Raw genomic sequence first — 13,943 nt, forward strand, 5'->3', positions numbered from 1 at the left:
GAGATGAGGGTGTCAAATTGGAAAAAAGTGGTACGTGTTTCGCTCGCGAAAGTTACGTTTGATTAGTTGAGCGTCAAACACTGTGTGCGATTTAGATATTCGTTTTGGGCAGCGTTTTAGAGGCGCGATTGCGTCAGCTGGCCGACGCGTGGCAGGTATACTAAAACCTTGGTTGTTTTGTTTTTAGAAAAGGTGAGCCACGCCCCGCGCTGAATGTGTGAAGATATAGAGGGTACGGCTGCTATAGTAATTTAAACCCACGGTCAGATGTGGTAATTTCATTTTTGTTGTGTTGGTTGAAAACTGTAGAAGCCGTCAGTCATGATTGCAAGCTGAATACATGGCCAGCGATACATTTAAATTACTATAGCCATTCGGTTTGAAGTTTGAGCAGCCAGTTCAAGCTACAGTGTGGTTTGTTGAAAGCTCTGACTTGATTTTCATGAAAGGCCGTGTTGTTTTGATTGCCTAGTCAAGCTGGCAATGAGTTGTGTCAAGATAGATGTTGTGATGAGTGATGCGGCAAAGTTGGCTCGCTGCCAAGACAAGGTGAATGCCTCACAAAAAGTGCAAGATGTGGAGAAAAGGTTCTAATGTTGATGTTTAATCTAATGGTGTTCTGTTCCTGAAAAGTATATCCTTGTGGTGTCACATTTTACTTGTCATTGAAAGTTTGCTCTGGTAAAGCTCAGTTCACGTATTGAAGTCTCTAAAATGGAGAAGGAAAAGCTGAAGTTAAGGACGTCAGCAAAGAGAGCTTTTACTAGGCTAAACAATGACATCACAGAGACTATTGAGCAGGAAGGTGATTTTGAACTCATTACAGAGATGTTTCAAAATCTGAAGGAAGCATGGGCTAAAGTGCAGGAACAGCATGAACAGTATGTGAGCTTTCAAGACGAAGAGGATGATGACTGGCTTGAGGACGTGTACCAAAAGTTCAGTGAAACTCAGAAGAAGTTTTTCTGTGCTAAGAAGGAAGAAGAAGGGAAGAAGGCAGAGGCAGTGAGGAAGGATCAGAGAAGCAAAATCCAGCTGAAGCCTGTTGATTTACCAAAGTTCAGTGGAAAAGTGAGAGATTACCCTCGCTTCAAAGCTGACTTCTTGAAGTATGTGCTTCCACACACAGATGAAGAAGCCGCATTCACACTGCGCATGTGTCTCTCTGAAGATGCACGGGACAAGGTGTCACTGTTAGATGAAGTGAAGGACATGATGGACAAACTCGATGAGGAATATGGGGATCCATCTGCACTGACCGATCTGGTGATGAATGAGATCAAGAGGTTTGACATGAAAGGAAGCAGGAAGCTGATTGATTTCATCGATGTTGTTGAGAAGGCGTACTTTGATCTCAAGAATCTTAACATGGAGAAAGAGATATCGAACACGACCATTGTCAGCATCATTGAGATGAAGCTACCAGAAGATGTGAGAAGAAAATGGGCTGAACGAGTGAACATGGATGACAGTCCTGTAGACAAATCTGACAAATTCCCTCACTTGTTAAAGTACCTGTTAGAAGTCAGAAGAACAATGAAGTATCTGTCTGCAGATCTGAGGGATCCTGTCCCAGCTGCCAGGAAAGGTCAGGTTCACAACGTGATGTCCAACAATGTGACGGCAAAACCAAGAGCGACAAAACAAATGTGTTGGTTACATAACAGCAGCACTCACTCCATTGAGGAATGCAAGGTGTTCTTGAACATGAACATGGAGAGAAAACAGCAGGTGGTGACAGAAAATGGAGTGTGTCGAAGCTGCTTGAAGCGTGGCCACAGGCAGCAGGAATGCAGAATCAGGAAGAGGTGTGAGGTCAGGAACTGTGCAGGAAACCACCACTCTCTTCTGCACCTGGAGAAGAAAGCCACAGGAGCTGCCTCAACTGTGATGGTGGCTACAGATGCAAGTGAGGACATTTGTTTACTACAGATCATGGAAGTGGAACGTGTCCAGAGGACAAAGCTGAGTGTTCTATGGGACGGGGGAGCCACTATCAGCCTCATCCGGAATGAGCTTGCTGAAGAGCTCGGACTGGTTGGGACGCCCTGTCAGCTCTCTGTTATGGGTGTCGGCTGCGTCCGGAAAGTGATTCCCTCTAAGAAGTACATCCTTCCTCTGGTGGACACACAGGGAGAAGTGGTTGAGCTTGTGGTGTATGGGATTGAAAAAATCTCTGGTGCCATAGACCCAGTGGACGTGAGCAGGATCAAGGAGCTGTCTGATCTTCACATCAGGAGACCGACTGGAGAAGTGGATGTGCTGATCGGATATGAATATGCCGGATATCATCCAACAGTTCAGGATTCAGTGGGACATCTGCTGGTGCTGGAAAGCAGGTTCGGGAGGTGCCTCGGAGGATCTCATCCGAAGCTGAGAGATCTAACAAGAAGAGTGCACCCGCAGGGTCAAATTCTGCACATACGAGCAGATGAGGTAACCTTGCAGGACTTCTTCAGCACTGAGTCCCTGGGAGTGCAGTGTTCACCAAGGTGTGGAGGATGCCGCTGTGGACGTTGCCCGCCTGGAGGAAAGGACTACACTCTCAAAGAAGAGCGCGAGCTGAAACTCATCGAAGAGGGTCTGAGCTACGATCCAGAACAGAAATGCTGGGTAGCCAAATACCCCTGGATCAAGGATCCAAAGCAGTTGCCAGACAACAGGATGACGGCAGAAGCCATCATGAAGTCAACTGAAAAGCGACTGAAGAGGAAGCCAAAGCATGCCAACGTGTATCAAGCTCAGATCGAAGACATGGTACAGAGAGGAGCTGCGAGAAAGTTGACTGAAGAAGAGCTGAGAAGCTACAACGGTCCAGTCCACTACGTCAGCCATCATGAGGTCATCAAACCTGACTCCAAGTCGACGCCATGTCGCATTGTCTTCAACGCCTCAGCAAACTACAAGGGTCATGTTCTAAATGACTACTGGGCGAAGGGACCTGATCTGCTGAACAACCTTCTTGGAGTACTGCTCCGGTTTAGAGAGAGATACGTCGGAGTGACAGGGGACGTTAAGAAGATGTACCACTCGGTAAGCATCTCGACCCTTGATCAACATATGCACAGGTTCCTGTGGAGAGACCTGGAAGAGCGTCGCAGCCCTGACACCTATGTGATGACGGCAGTCTCGTTCGGCGACAAGCCAGCTGGAACGATCGCCACACTGGCGTTACGGAAGACTGCTGTGATGGGTCAGGATGAGTTCCCTGAGGCTGCGAAAGCCATCATCCGAAACACGTACATGGACGACGTACTCGTCAGCGTCGACTCAAGGAAAGAAGCTGTCAAGTTCGCAAAAGAAGTTGAAGAGCTGCTGGACGCAGGAGGGTTCAAGATGAAGAGCTGGATCGTCACAGAGAATCCGAATCAAGAAGAGAGAGACGGCGCAAGCGAAGACGTCCAGAGGAAAAGACGAGACCGCCAGCAAGAAGAGCTGAGTGCAGACACTAAGGCGGCGAAGTGTGCAAACGAAGAACTTGAGAGGACAAACGAATCTGAAGCGAAGAGAAGTCAAGCCAAACAGGAAGATACCCCAAAGAGTGGTCAACCGAGAAGCGAAGAAGGGCACACATGTGAAAAGGGATGAAGAAGAGAAGGGGCCAAGCGAGAAAGGCCGCAGAAGAGAAGATGCAGCGAACCGAGGAAGTCCTGAAGAGAAGTCTGGGCAAGGGAAGTTCTTGAATTCAGATACTCAGGAACAAAAGGTCCTCGGAGTAAGATGGGACAAGGGACAAGACTGCTTCTGGTTCAAGGTTGGGCTGAACTTCTCGCCTAAGAGCAGAGGTGTTAAGATAGGTCCTCCCTTAACTCTGTTTCAGCTGCCTCAAGGTGTACCTAGCGTGCTGACGAAGAGGATGGTGCTCGGGCAGGTGAACAGCGTCTATGATCCGCTAGGACTGGCTTCACCGTTCCTGATCAAGATGAAGGTTCAGTTGAGAAACCTGTGGAGCGAAGCGAAGCATCTGGACTGGGACGACCCTCTCAGCGACAGCATGCGAGACGAATGGGTGAGCCTGTTCCGCGAGCTGTATGAGATGGAGAAGATCACCTTCCCAAGATCAGTGAAACCTGAAGGTGCTGTCGGAAACCCGTCTCTGATCATGTTCAGTGACGGATCCAACGATGCCTACGGTACCTGTGCCTACGCGCGTTGGGCACTCACGGACGACACCTTTGCCTGCAGGCTGATCTGTGCCAAGAGTAGAGTGGCACCCTTGAAGCGTCAGACAATCGTTCGGATCGAGCTGTGTGGAGCTGTGCTAGCTTCCAGGCTCGCCAAGTTCCTGCAGCAAGAGATGGAAGTCACATTTGAAACTGTGATGTTCCTGGTGGACTCAGAAATAGTGAGATCAATGATCCAAAAGGAATCGTATGGCTTCAACACCTTCACAGCGGTCAGGGTCGGAGAGATCCAAGAAAACACCGACCCCTCTAAATGGTTCTGGGTTGAAGGAAAGCAAAATGCTGCAGACTGCATCACGAGGGGAAGCAAGCCGAGTCAGCTCGACCAACACAGCGTCTGGCAAGAAGGGCCGAAGTTTCTCCAGGCACCGATACCGGAGTGGCCGGTGAAGCAGACGTCAGTCCAAGATCTGCCTGAGAGGAACGAAGTGATTCTGACCCTCGCATGTGAGCGCCGAGACACCCTTGCACAGCGAATCGACATCACTCGACATTCGAAGTACTCGAAACTCCTCAGAGTAACAGCAAGAGTGTTGAGCATGTATAGCAAGGAACCAGCTATCACGTTCAGAAACGCTGCACGAGTGCCAGACTGTACTGCGCTGGAAGCCGCCGAAGTCTTCTGGGTCAAAGAAGCGCAGACGACCATCATGGACGGCTTCAAGAACGGCAAGTTCAGACGCCTCCGCCCCCGGATGCGTGAAGACGGGATCGTGACAGTAGGCGGTCGCATGCATCAGGAGGAAGCCACCTACAATCAACAGGAGCTGCCTCTTCTTCCTGCCAGCCACCGTCTGTCCCTGCTGTATGTACAGCATGTCCATAACCAGGGCCACCTGGGAGTCTCAGCAACGGCAAGTAAAGTACGAGAACGATTCTGGATCGTGAGCTTGACGCGGCTCACAAAGTCTGTGCGCTACAAGTGCGTCACATGCAAGAAACTCGACAAGCGAACGGAAGAGCAGATGATGGGATCGTTACCAGCTGAGAGACTGAAACCGGCGCCTGCTTGGACCTATACATCGCTCGACTACTTCGGTCCATTCTGGATCCGCGGTGAAGTAAACAAGCGCTCACGCGGAAAAGGCTACGGAGTCATCTTCAACTGCCTGCTGACAAGGGCGGTACATCTTGATTTGGCAGCAGACTACTCGACGGCAGGATTCATGCAAGTGTTCAGTCGTTTCACATCGCTGCGTGGATACCCTTCCGTCATGTACTCGGATCCCGGGTCGCAGCTGACAGCATCCAGCAAGGAACTTCGCGCTGTCACACAAGGGATCGACCGAGAAACGCTTCAGGCTCAGGGATCGAGTCACGGTCTGACATGGAAGTTCAGCGCTCCGGATGCCCCATGGCAAAACGGCTGCTCAGAGGCTCTGATCAAATCGGTGAAGCGAGCACTTCAGAGTGTCATCGGAGAGCAGGTGCTAACGTTCCCGGAGCTCCAGACCGTGCTCTGCGAGGTAGCGAACCTCCTGAACGAGCGGCCAGTAGGACGACATCCAAAAGACATCGAGGACGGTACTTACCTCTGTCCGAACGATCTCCTGCTCGGGCGAGCCAGCGGCAGAGCGCCCTCCGGGCCCTGGTGTACTTCAGCTACATCGGCTCAGCGACTGGTCTTCGTCTGGAGACTGGTGGACGACTTCTGGAGAAAGTGGACGAGGGACTACTTTCCGTCCCTGCTGGTGTGTCCTAAGTGGCACATTGAGCGTCGTAATGTGTGTATAGGTGACATTGTTATGTTACAGAGTTCGAACGTACTGCGCGGCACCTGGCGTCTGGGTCGTGTGACTGCGGTGTTCCCCGGCCGAGACGGCCGGATAAGGACGGTGAACGTGCGGTGCGGCTCCAGTGATGGGAGCGGAGCGTCGCGCTCTGCCGGATGTGTGGAGCTGACTCGTCCAGTCCGAAAGCTCGTCGTACTGCTTCCGGTGGAAGAGAGCTGTGCCGCTAACTGAGTGTATCAGCGAACTGGTATGTAGAGAACCAGCGGGCGGCGGAGTGTTTCGCTCGCGAAAGTTACGTTTGATTAGTTGAGCGTCAAACACTGTGTGCGATTTAGATATTCGTTTTGGGCAGCGTTTTAGAGGCGCGATTGCGTCAGCTGGCCGACGCGTGGCAGGTATACTAAAACCTTGGTTGTTTTGTTTTTAGAAAAGGTGAGCCACGCCCCGCGCTGAATGTGTGAAGATATAGAGGGTACGGCTGCTATAGTAATTTAAACCCACGGTCAGATGTGGTAATTTCATTTTTGTTGTGTTGGTTGAAAACTGTAGGAGCCGTCAGTCATGATTGCAAGCTGAATACATGGCCAGCGATACAGTACGATCCATCGTGGAATGCCCTACCTTCACACCAAATTTCAAGTCTTAGGTCACCTTAGTCAGGAGTTATTGAGGTCAAACTGAGGTCATGTTCGAGCAAAAATGAGCAAAAAACATACAATCTTGAAACGCTCACCAAATCTACAGTTACCAAGCAATTTCAAAGTTCTGTATATGGTCTAGTAGCTAACAAGTGGCGCTACAAAACTGCCATCTCGGATTTTCAAAATATTGGGTTTTTGACCCCTAAAAATTCAAAAAATGGATTTTTTTTTAGAAAACTCAAAACAATCCAAAAAGTTTTCCGAATGTCGAAAAAAACGGAATATATGTGATAGTCCCTGCGCTCTTCTATATACATACCAAATTTCAGATCAATATCTTGTTTTTTGACCAAGTAAGAGCGGAAAAAAAACTTCAAAAATGATGACATCAAATTTTTGAACTCAATTTTTAGCGATTCTAGACCACGTAGGGCAAAACAAAGACCACCATTGAACTCCCCGTGACGAGCTGCATCGAATCGATACCCATTAAGCAAAAATATCAACTTTGAAATTTGACCTAATTTGATCTGACCTTGACCTGACCTTTACCAGAACATAATCTAAACTGACCCCAAAGGCTGCCTGACCCACATAATCGTATTTGACATATAAAATGGACCATAATACATGCATCACATGATATTTTCATATTGTGACCCTCAGTGACCTGACCTCTGTGACCTGACCTGGTATCAGTGACCTCAAATAGCAAAATATATGTTTGAAGAACATTTCCCCATCGATGATTTTCAATAAAATGCATTTTACTCGATTTTACAACGCATTTCTTAAAATGCCTGTAAACGGTGAAAATTTAACCTTTGACCTGACCTGTGACGTCATCGGTTTGACCTAGGCAATAAAATTGGGTCACAAGGTAGTTCCTTGATAGGGCTATCCAACACCGTTTGCCGCTTGTCGCTAGGTTGCGTGGTTCTCGAGATCTTGGGGGGGGGGGGCAAATTGCCCCCCCCCCAACAGGGCGCGTCGCTGGCAAGAGCCCAACGGGGCGCGGGTTAACACGCGCAGTGGAAGGGTTGCGAGTACAACGCCTTGTGGAAGGGGGGGGGGGCGGATGGCGCCCCCCCTAAGATCTCAGCTCCCACTGGAGCTAGGAAGACAAAATTTGGAGGGTAGGTGAGGGCTCTGGGGAACTCTGTTGTGTATGAATTTCATGACCCTAGGTCAATATCTTTACGGTCAAATGAGGTCAAATGTGGTCAATTCTGCCATATAAGCGACTTTTTTGCGTTTACACGCCGATAACTCAAAAAGTTACCGGCCGATTTTCTTTTTCTTTCACTATACGAAACCCCATACATGTGTGAGTATGTATGGTGAATTTCTAGTTAATCCACCTATAAATATGGCAGTTAGAACTTAAAAGCCTGCTAAGGGTAAGATGTCGCCGGCTGAAGCGGGATCGGCCGACGCGAGAAACGCGGCAGTCACAATTTTGTGTTTACACACTCATAACTCAAGTTGTTACCGGCTGATTTTCAAAATTATTTGACGATAAGATTGCCTGTACATTTCTTAGTCTTCCAACAAAAGTTGACGCGAATCGAATATCATCAGCGGTAAGGAGCGCGATGTAAAGACGGAACCGTCCCGCCCCGGCACAGTCTACAATTCAGGCGGCGCGTAACGGCTAGCGCCGGCCGGCCTGCGGCGGCAGGATGTTTGACTTTACACCGCTATTACTAGAAAAGTTGCGAACTGATTTTCTTATTTCTTGCACGAGAAGATCCGCAATTCAATTCTAGACAGGTAGCCAAACTTTCACATTAATATTATGTTTGCAGCGCGAGTTATTGGCGAAAAACAGGAGGGGTGCACGAAATCCGCCCACCCCTTCCACTGCGCGTTAAAGCACTAAGCAGGTGATCTGCCTGCCTGTTGTCTTTCTTTATGAGCGTGCGTGTGGTGTGTGCGCACTTGGAGCGGCCGTGCCGTTTGGCCCAGCTGGTGTGGTAGAAGCTGAGCAGGTGGCCGGCCAACAGGTCCGAGAGGCCGGCCAGCAGCAGGCCGCTGATCGGGATGCCCACCAGCGCGTACAGCAGGCAGAACAGCTGGCCGCCGGCCGTGCGCGGGCTCAGCTGCCCGTAACCTGCCGGCGCGCCACCAGCGGGCTGTGAGCCTCCGCGCGACCGTACACAATCGTCACACCAACCACCAGCAGCAGCCAGCAGTGCAGAGCCGTAGGCCTGACAGACCACCAGAGACTCGAACATGTGACCTGAACCCATTAGACCAGATCCTTCCTTGAAACACTCAGTGAATATACTTACGTTGTCCCTAAGCGTGAGAGGGTTACCTCCGCACAATCATACAGTATACACTAGCGCCCCTGTGGCGCAGCCGAATGCCCCCTGCCGGTTAGTACGGGTCATCGGTCGCGCTTCCGTACATACAGGCACGTTCATACATCTTGTGCGCTAGCGGGAAATCAACATACCTAAAGCTTCTTATATTTAGTGGTCGCAAGTTAACTAGGATTCTGGCATCCACATTACAGGCCGCATATCACTGCAAATGCCGGGTGCAGTTTGGATTTGGAGAACTGTCTGTCGTTTAGCGTCCCCCTCGGGATTGGCCTCTGGATAGTCGGCGGAGAATGACCGTACCTTCTTTAGATGGCCTTGGATCGAGAGCACGCTTACCAATGGTGGTGACGACCGTCAGGCAGAAGAACAGGGCGTCTATGAAGCTCCAGGCCGGCTCGGGCTGCTGGGACTGCAGCCGGTCGGAGCCGCTGCCGCAGAGCAGCTGTCGCAGCTGCCAGCCGGTGCCGCTGTGCTCAGCCGGCAGCAGCCGTCCGGCCTGACCAGCAGCACTGCGGCGGCAAAGCCATTCCAGCGTGTCCTCTGTCAAAACGAAAGGCGACTCATTTGTTCCACTGCTAAATTTTTGGGTATTTATTCATAAATAATACTTTTATTAGAGAGAGAGAAAATATATGAAAAAATTGACCTCTCCTCGACATTTAAAATTATTTGAATAGCCAAATATTACTGTATTGATATTTCGACCAATAGGTCTTCTTCAGAATAAGACAGTGTACAGGGTGTCCCACAGAAAAGTTTACCTAAACAAACAGCTCGAGATTTTTGTAGCACGTGCGATGTTTCTAAAAATTCACAAGTAGATAGTCAACAGAATGGCACGTCCGAAAAACATATGTTTTGCTGATGAAGATGTGGAATAACCTTGAAAAGACGTTCTGCATTGAGACTTACATTTCTCACAAATCTTACCATTTTACTCGCCGTCAATTCTTAAAAAAGTTTGGTTTCGATCACCGACAACTGGAAAAAGCACCTAGCAAGACTCTTATTTCCAAGTGGGTAAGAAAGTTCCAATCGGGACAGCTGGAACGGCGCCGTGGAAGTGGCGCACAGCTTTCAGCAAGAACTGAAGACAACATCGGAACGCGGAGAGCTCCGTTCTGGAAAGTCCAAAACGGTCGATAAGGCACCGCGGTCAAGCTCTAGGCATATCAAGCTCACCGCACAAAATTCTAAAGGAAGATCTGCGTCTGCACCCATACAGACTGCAGCTCTGCCAAAAGCTGACAATCTATGACCAGAAGAAACGAGTCAAGATGGCGAAATGGCTCACACAGCACCCAGCAGTGATGGACCGAGTATGGTTTTCGGATGAAGCCCATTTTTGGCCCAACATTCAGGGCCTCGGCTAACATGTTAACTACTGGGGCAAATGCCCCAGTAGAGTCGAGGAATGCCCCAGTAGTGGTCAGGCTTTGCCCAACCTCCACAAAATGAGAATATATCAATATTAACGTACATTCTTTCATTCAGGAGCGGTTGAAGACGTTTGTGGCAAGAAATCAGGGGCGGCGGAAGAGGGAGTGCGCGGTGTGCAGCTGCACCCTCAATTTCCATCCAAAAACATAGGCGTACAGCCCACCGCTAAAGTAATGTAGGGTTTTACCAATCTCAACGATTGGCTTTGACTGGCGATTGTTTAATGCGGAGTGATCGAAAAGAAGATGTCAATAGCTAAAATTGCAGCTGCAAGGGTGACGACTGACGATACATATAAGCTACATTCAAAGTTTCATTGTAGTCTGACTAATCGTTCCTAAGCTTCAGAAGCAGAACATACCCATGACTGAAACCGCACATTACTTCTGCTGTGGACTGTACATTAGCAAGCATATCTTTTTACACCCCATAATCCATCTTCGTTCGAAAGAGCGTCAAAAATAATGACGAAATTACTTGAGCCACTTTTTTGGTGAGGTCAAAGGTCAGGTCATGGTGAAGGCCAACTTTCGCCGATTTTCAGGTCGAATATCGACACTTTACAAGATGCCGACGCTCAACTCGGGAACCAATTAGAGCTACAGCACCGCGGAAAAGCGCATTTGATAGCCATATTAGCATGCTTTCTGGTTATTTCTCTTAGATTTGACCTAACGCCAACGGTTTTGCCTGCAAGGGGCAAAAACTACTAAAGACGATTTTGGGGGAACAGTTTTTCTGCAATAACTTTTGACTCATGCTTTGCACGAGCCAAGGCCCAATGCAAGCGCTTTCTTTTATCCGACATCGTGTTCCTCTCGTCAAGACGCATCAAATTAACTACAATTTGACCTTGAAGGTCAACTTGAAAATTCGACCTCAGGTTCAAGTCATGATCTGACCGGAAATTGTCATGTTGCATATCAGTCGATCTGCATCGTCTAACCAAACACGTCTAAGGCATTTTCATCGCTCTAGCATGCCTCTTTCAAAAGTTATTCGCGAAAAACTGTTAGATACCATTCGTGAACTGAGATGACCTCAGGGGCATAAAAAAGGGTCACGGGTGCTATTTTCATGTTCAGTGTGTCAAAGTCACGTACAGTGTTTTATAGTGTTTAGAATAACTTTCGTCCAAAAGAGGTGGTTTTGAATTTCTCCCATTGACTTATAATAGATCGGTCGCAAAAGTGAGCTGACCTTAGGTCACCGATATGAAAATTCCGAGATATAAATTTTGTACATGCTGTTGCCCTTATCAATCGCTGAAAGTTTCAAAGCGATCGGTCACTCGGTGTAGCTACGGCATACATGGAAACATTTCATGAGGTGAGGTCACTTGAAGTGACCTGGTAACCTGATCTTGAATGACCTTGGTCTGAGATTTTTACAACACGTGTAAAATTGATGGGTGATGGAGCGCCGCCGTTTTTTAGATATCCGCGAAAAACCGCAGGAAAAACCGCAGGTGTTCAAACACCTGCGGCCCCCCCCCCTGCTGGGGGCCCCCCCAGCAGGGCGCCAACACACTTTGACGATTTGCCCCAGTAGTCAAAATTCCTTAGCCGAGGCCCTGCGGACATGTGAACAGCCGGAATGATGTGCACTGGGCTTTAGAAAAGCCGGATGAGGTTCTGACAACTCCCCTACACTCGGAGAAGGTGACTGTGTGGATGGCGATGAGGAGAGGCGGAGGAACGATCGGCCCATTCTTCTTCGAAGATGAGAACGGCGATACTGTGACGGTGAACCAAGAGCAATACATGAGACAGGCACTGAGTCCGTTCTGGAAGGAGCTGGGCAAGAAGGCCGGAGCTGACCAACGGATGACGGACTGGTTCCAACAGGATGGTGCCAGTCCACACACCGCCAAGGCCTCGCTCCTGTGGCTCCAGAGGAAGTTCAACGGGCGTCTGATCAGTTTGAAAACTGAGGTGGAGTGGGCGCCGAACTCCCCTGACGTGAGCCCTCTCGACTTCTTCATGTGGGGCTACTTGAAGGCACGGGTGTACCAGAACAAGCCACGCAGTTCACGTGAACTCAAGACAGCGATCATGTCTGAAGTGAGACAGATTCCAGCTCAGATGATCGACGACGCAGTGACACACCTGGGCCCAATCTCACCATGTGCAGTAAACTCATTTTGCGGTAAACTACCCCAAAACGAATCTCACCACTGCCGTAATTTTTGAAGTAACCGCATCGAAATAACCCCATGGGATAGCTTCGGTTTTACCGCAAATTCTTCATGTGCGCAGCTGCTCACGGCCCGAAAGCAAGTAAACAAACCAAACAATCAGCTGATTGTCCCCAAATGTCGGACCAAAATTACCGCAGACATTTGTGCCGTAATCTCTAAATTTTATACCAATTGTGAGCAAGAATCAACAATTAAAGATGTAATAAGAACTTTGTAAGAAAGAAAAGAAATAAGTTTCTTTTTTAAGATTATTTTTTGTTGCAGCCTGCGCCACCTATGCTTCCTATTTGCAGTACCCAAAACAGCATGTAGATGTCGCCCGTGAGTCTTGGAAACTGAGGTGCCGCTTGGAAAGAAGAAGCACGCTATCGTTGCCATGGCGACAAAACAATTGCGTTCTTTATATCGCGCCTGCGTGATCAGCAGCTTTTCCACCAATCCGAAGCGTCGAAAAATGGGGTTCTTTAGCAGGATTCGCACAAAATGCGGTAAATTACAGCATGGGGCAGTTTGGGTTGGTGAAAATGGATTATTTGCTTGAGGTTATTTCGGTGCGGTAACTTACCGCTACCCCAAACGAGTTTACCGCACTTGGTGAGATTGGGCCCTGGAGACCGTGCGACTTCCAATGGTGCTGCGGCGCAAGGGTAGTCACATCGAGCACCTGTGAGGAGAGACGACTTCGGTGGAGTGACAAATGTGACATGGCTAGTTTTGCCATTTCGTCAGGAGAACAGTGGTGTGCATATCGAGTGTGTCGGATGACTAATATACGAGTTATTGACAATTTACTGGGTAAACTTTTCTGTGGGACGCATGGTATGCACAAGTGTACGAGAATACAATAACACTGTCTTATTCTGAGGAAGACTTGTTGGTCGAAATATCAATACAGTAATATTTGGCTATTCAAATAATTTTAAATGTCGAGGAGAGGTCAATTTTTCATATATATCTCTCTCTAATATTCATAATGATTCTCGCAAGAGGGCTCCAAAGAATAAATAATACTTTTATCATTAATGACCCAGGTGGTATCTGTGTGTTGGCCCCGGCCCAGATCCTCGCACTTCCACGGGGCAACGGACCCTTTCGGTTATTGGTCATTTCACGATGGAACCGTGCAAATTATATTAGCGGGAAGTTGCGCCCAGTCACCTCCCACCTCCGCCAGCACAGGTCGTGCCTCAACACGGAACAGGCCGTGCCACCTAGGTGCGCCGGGGAGAACTACAGGTCGCATAGTGCCACCAGATGTCGCGCACACATGACAGGCGCAGATATATAGATTTTAGATCGTGGGTGATATATTGTAACAGCGTTGATTTCTACCATGCATGTATTTTAGCAACTCACAGCGTGGGCGCAGGCACTGGAACCACAACGGCTACCACAACTGCACGTAAGTATGTCCG

At 48.8% G+C, this 13,943-nt stretch overlaps 1 protein-coding gene across 1 annotated transcript in view; it reads right to left on the reverse strand.

Annotated features, from left to right (window-relative positions):
• LOC122385563 (potassium channel subfamily K member 16-like) overlaps window positions 1–13,943 on the reverse strand; it is a 159,440-nt gene that overhangs the window by 74,183 nt on the left and 71,314 nt on the right. Inside the window, exons 2-3 of the mRNA XM_043373914.1 lie at window positions 9,225–9,428; window positions 8,500–8,671 (exon numbers count right to left, since the gene is read on the reverse strand). Coding sequence (XP_043229849.1) covers window positions 8,500–8,671; window positions 9,225–9,428 — 376 coding nt within the window. The remainder of the gene's footprint in view (window positions 1–8,499; window positions 8,672–9,224; window positions 9,429–13,943) is intronic.

Source organism: Amphibalanus amphitrite, unplaced genomic scaffold (assembly GCF_019059575.1).
Source record: "Amphibalanus amphitrite isolate SeventyFive unplaced genomic scaffold, NRLGWU_Aamphi_draft 000223F_arrow, whole genome shotgun sequence".
NCBI lineage: Eukaryota > Metazoa > Arthropoda > Thecostraca > Balanomorpha > Balanidae > Amphibalanus > Amphibalanus amphitrite.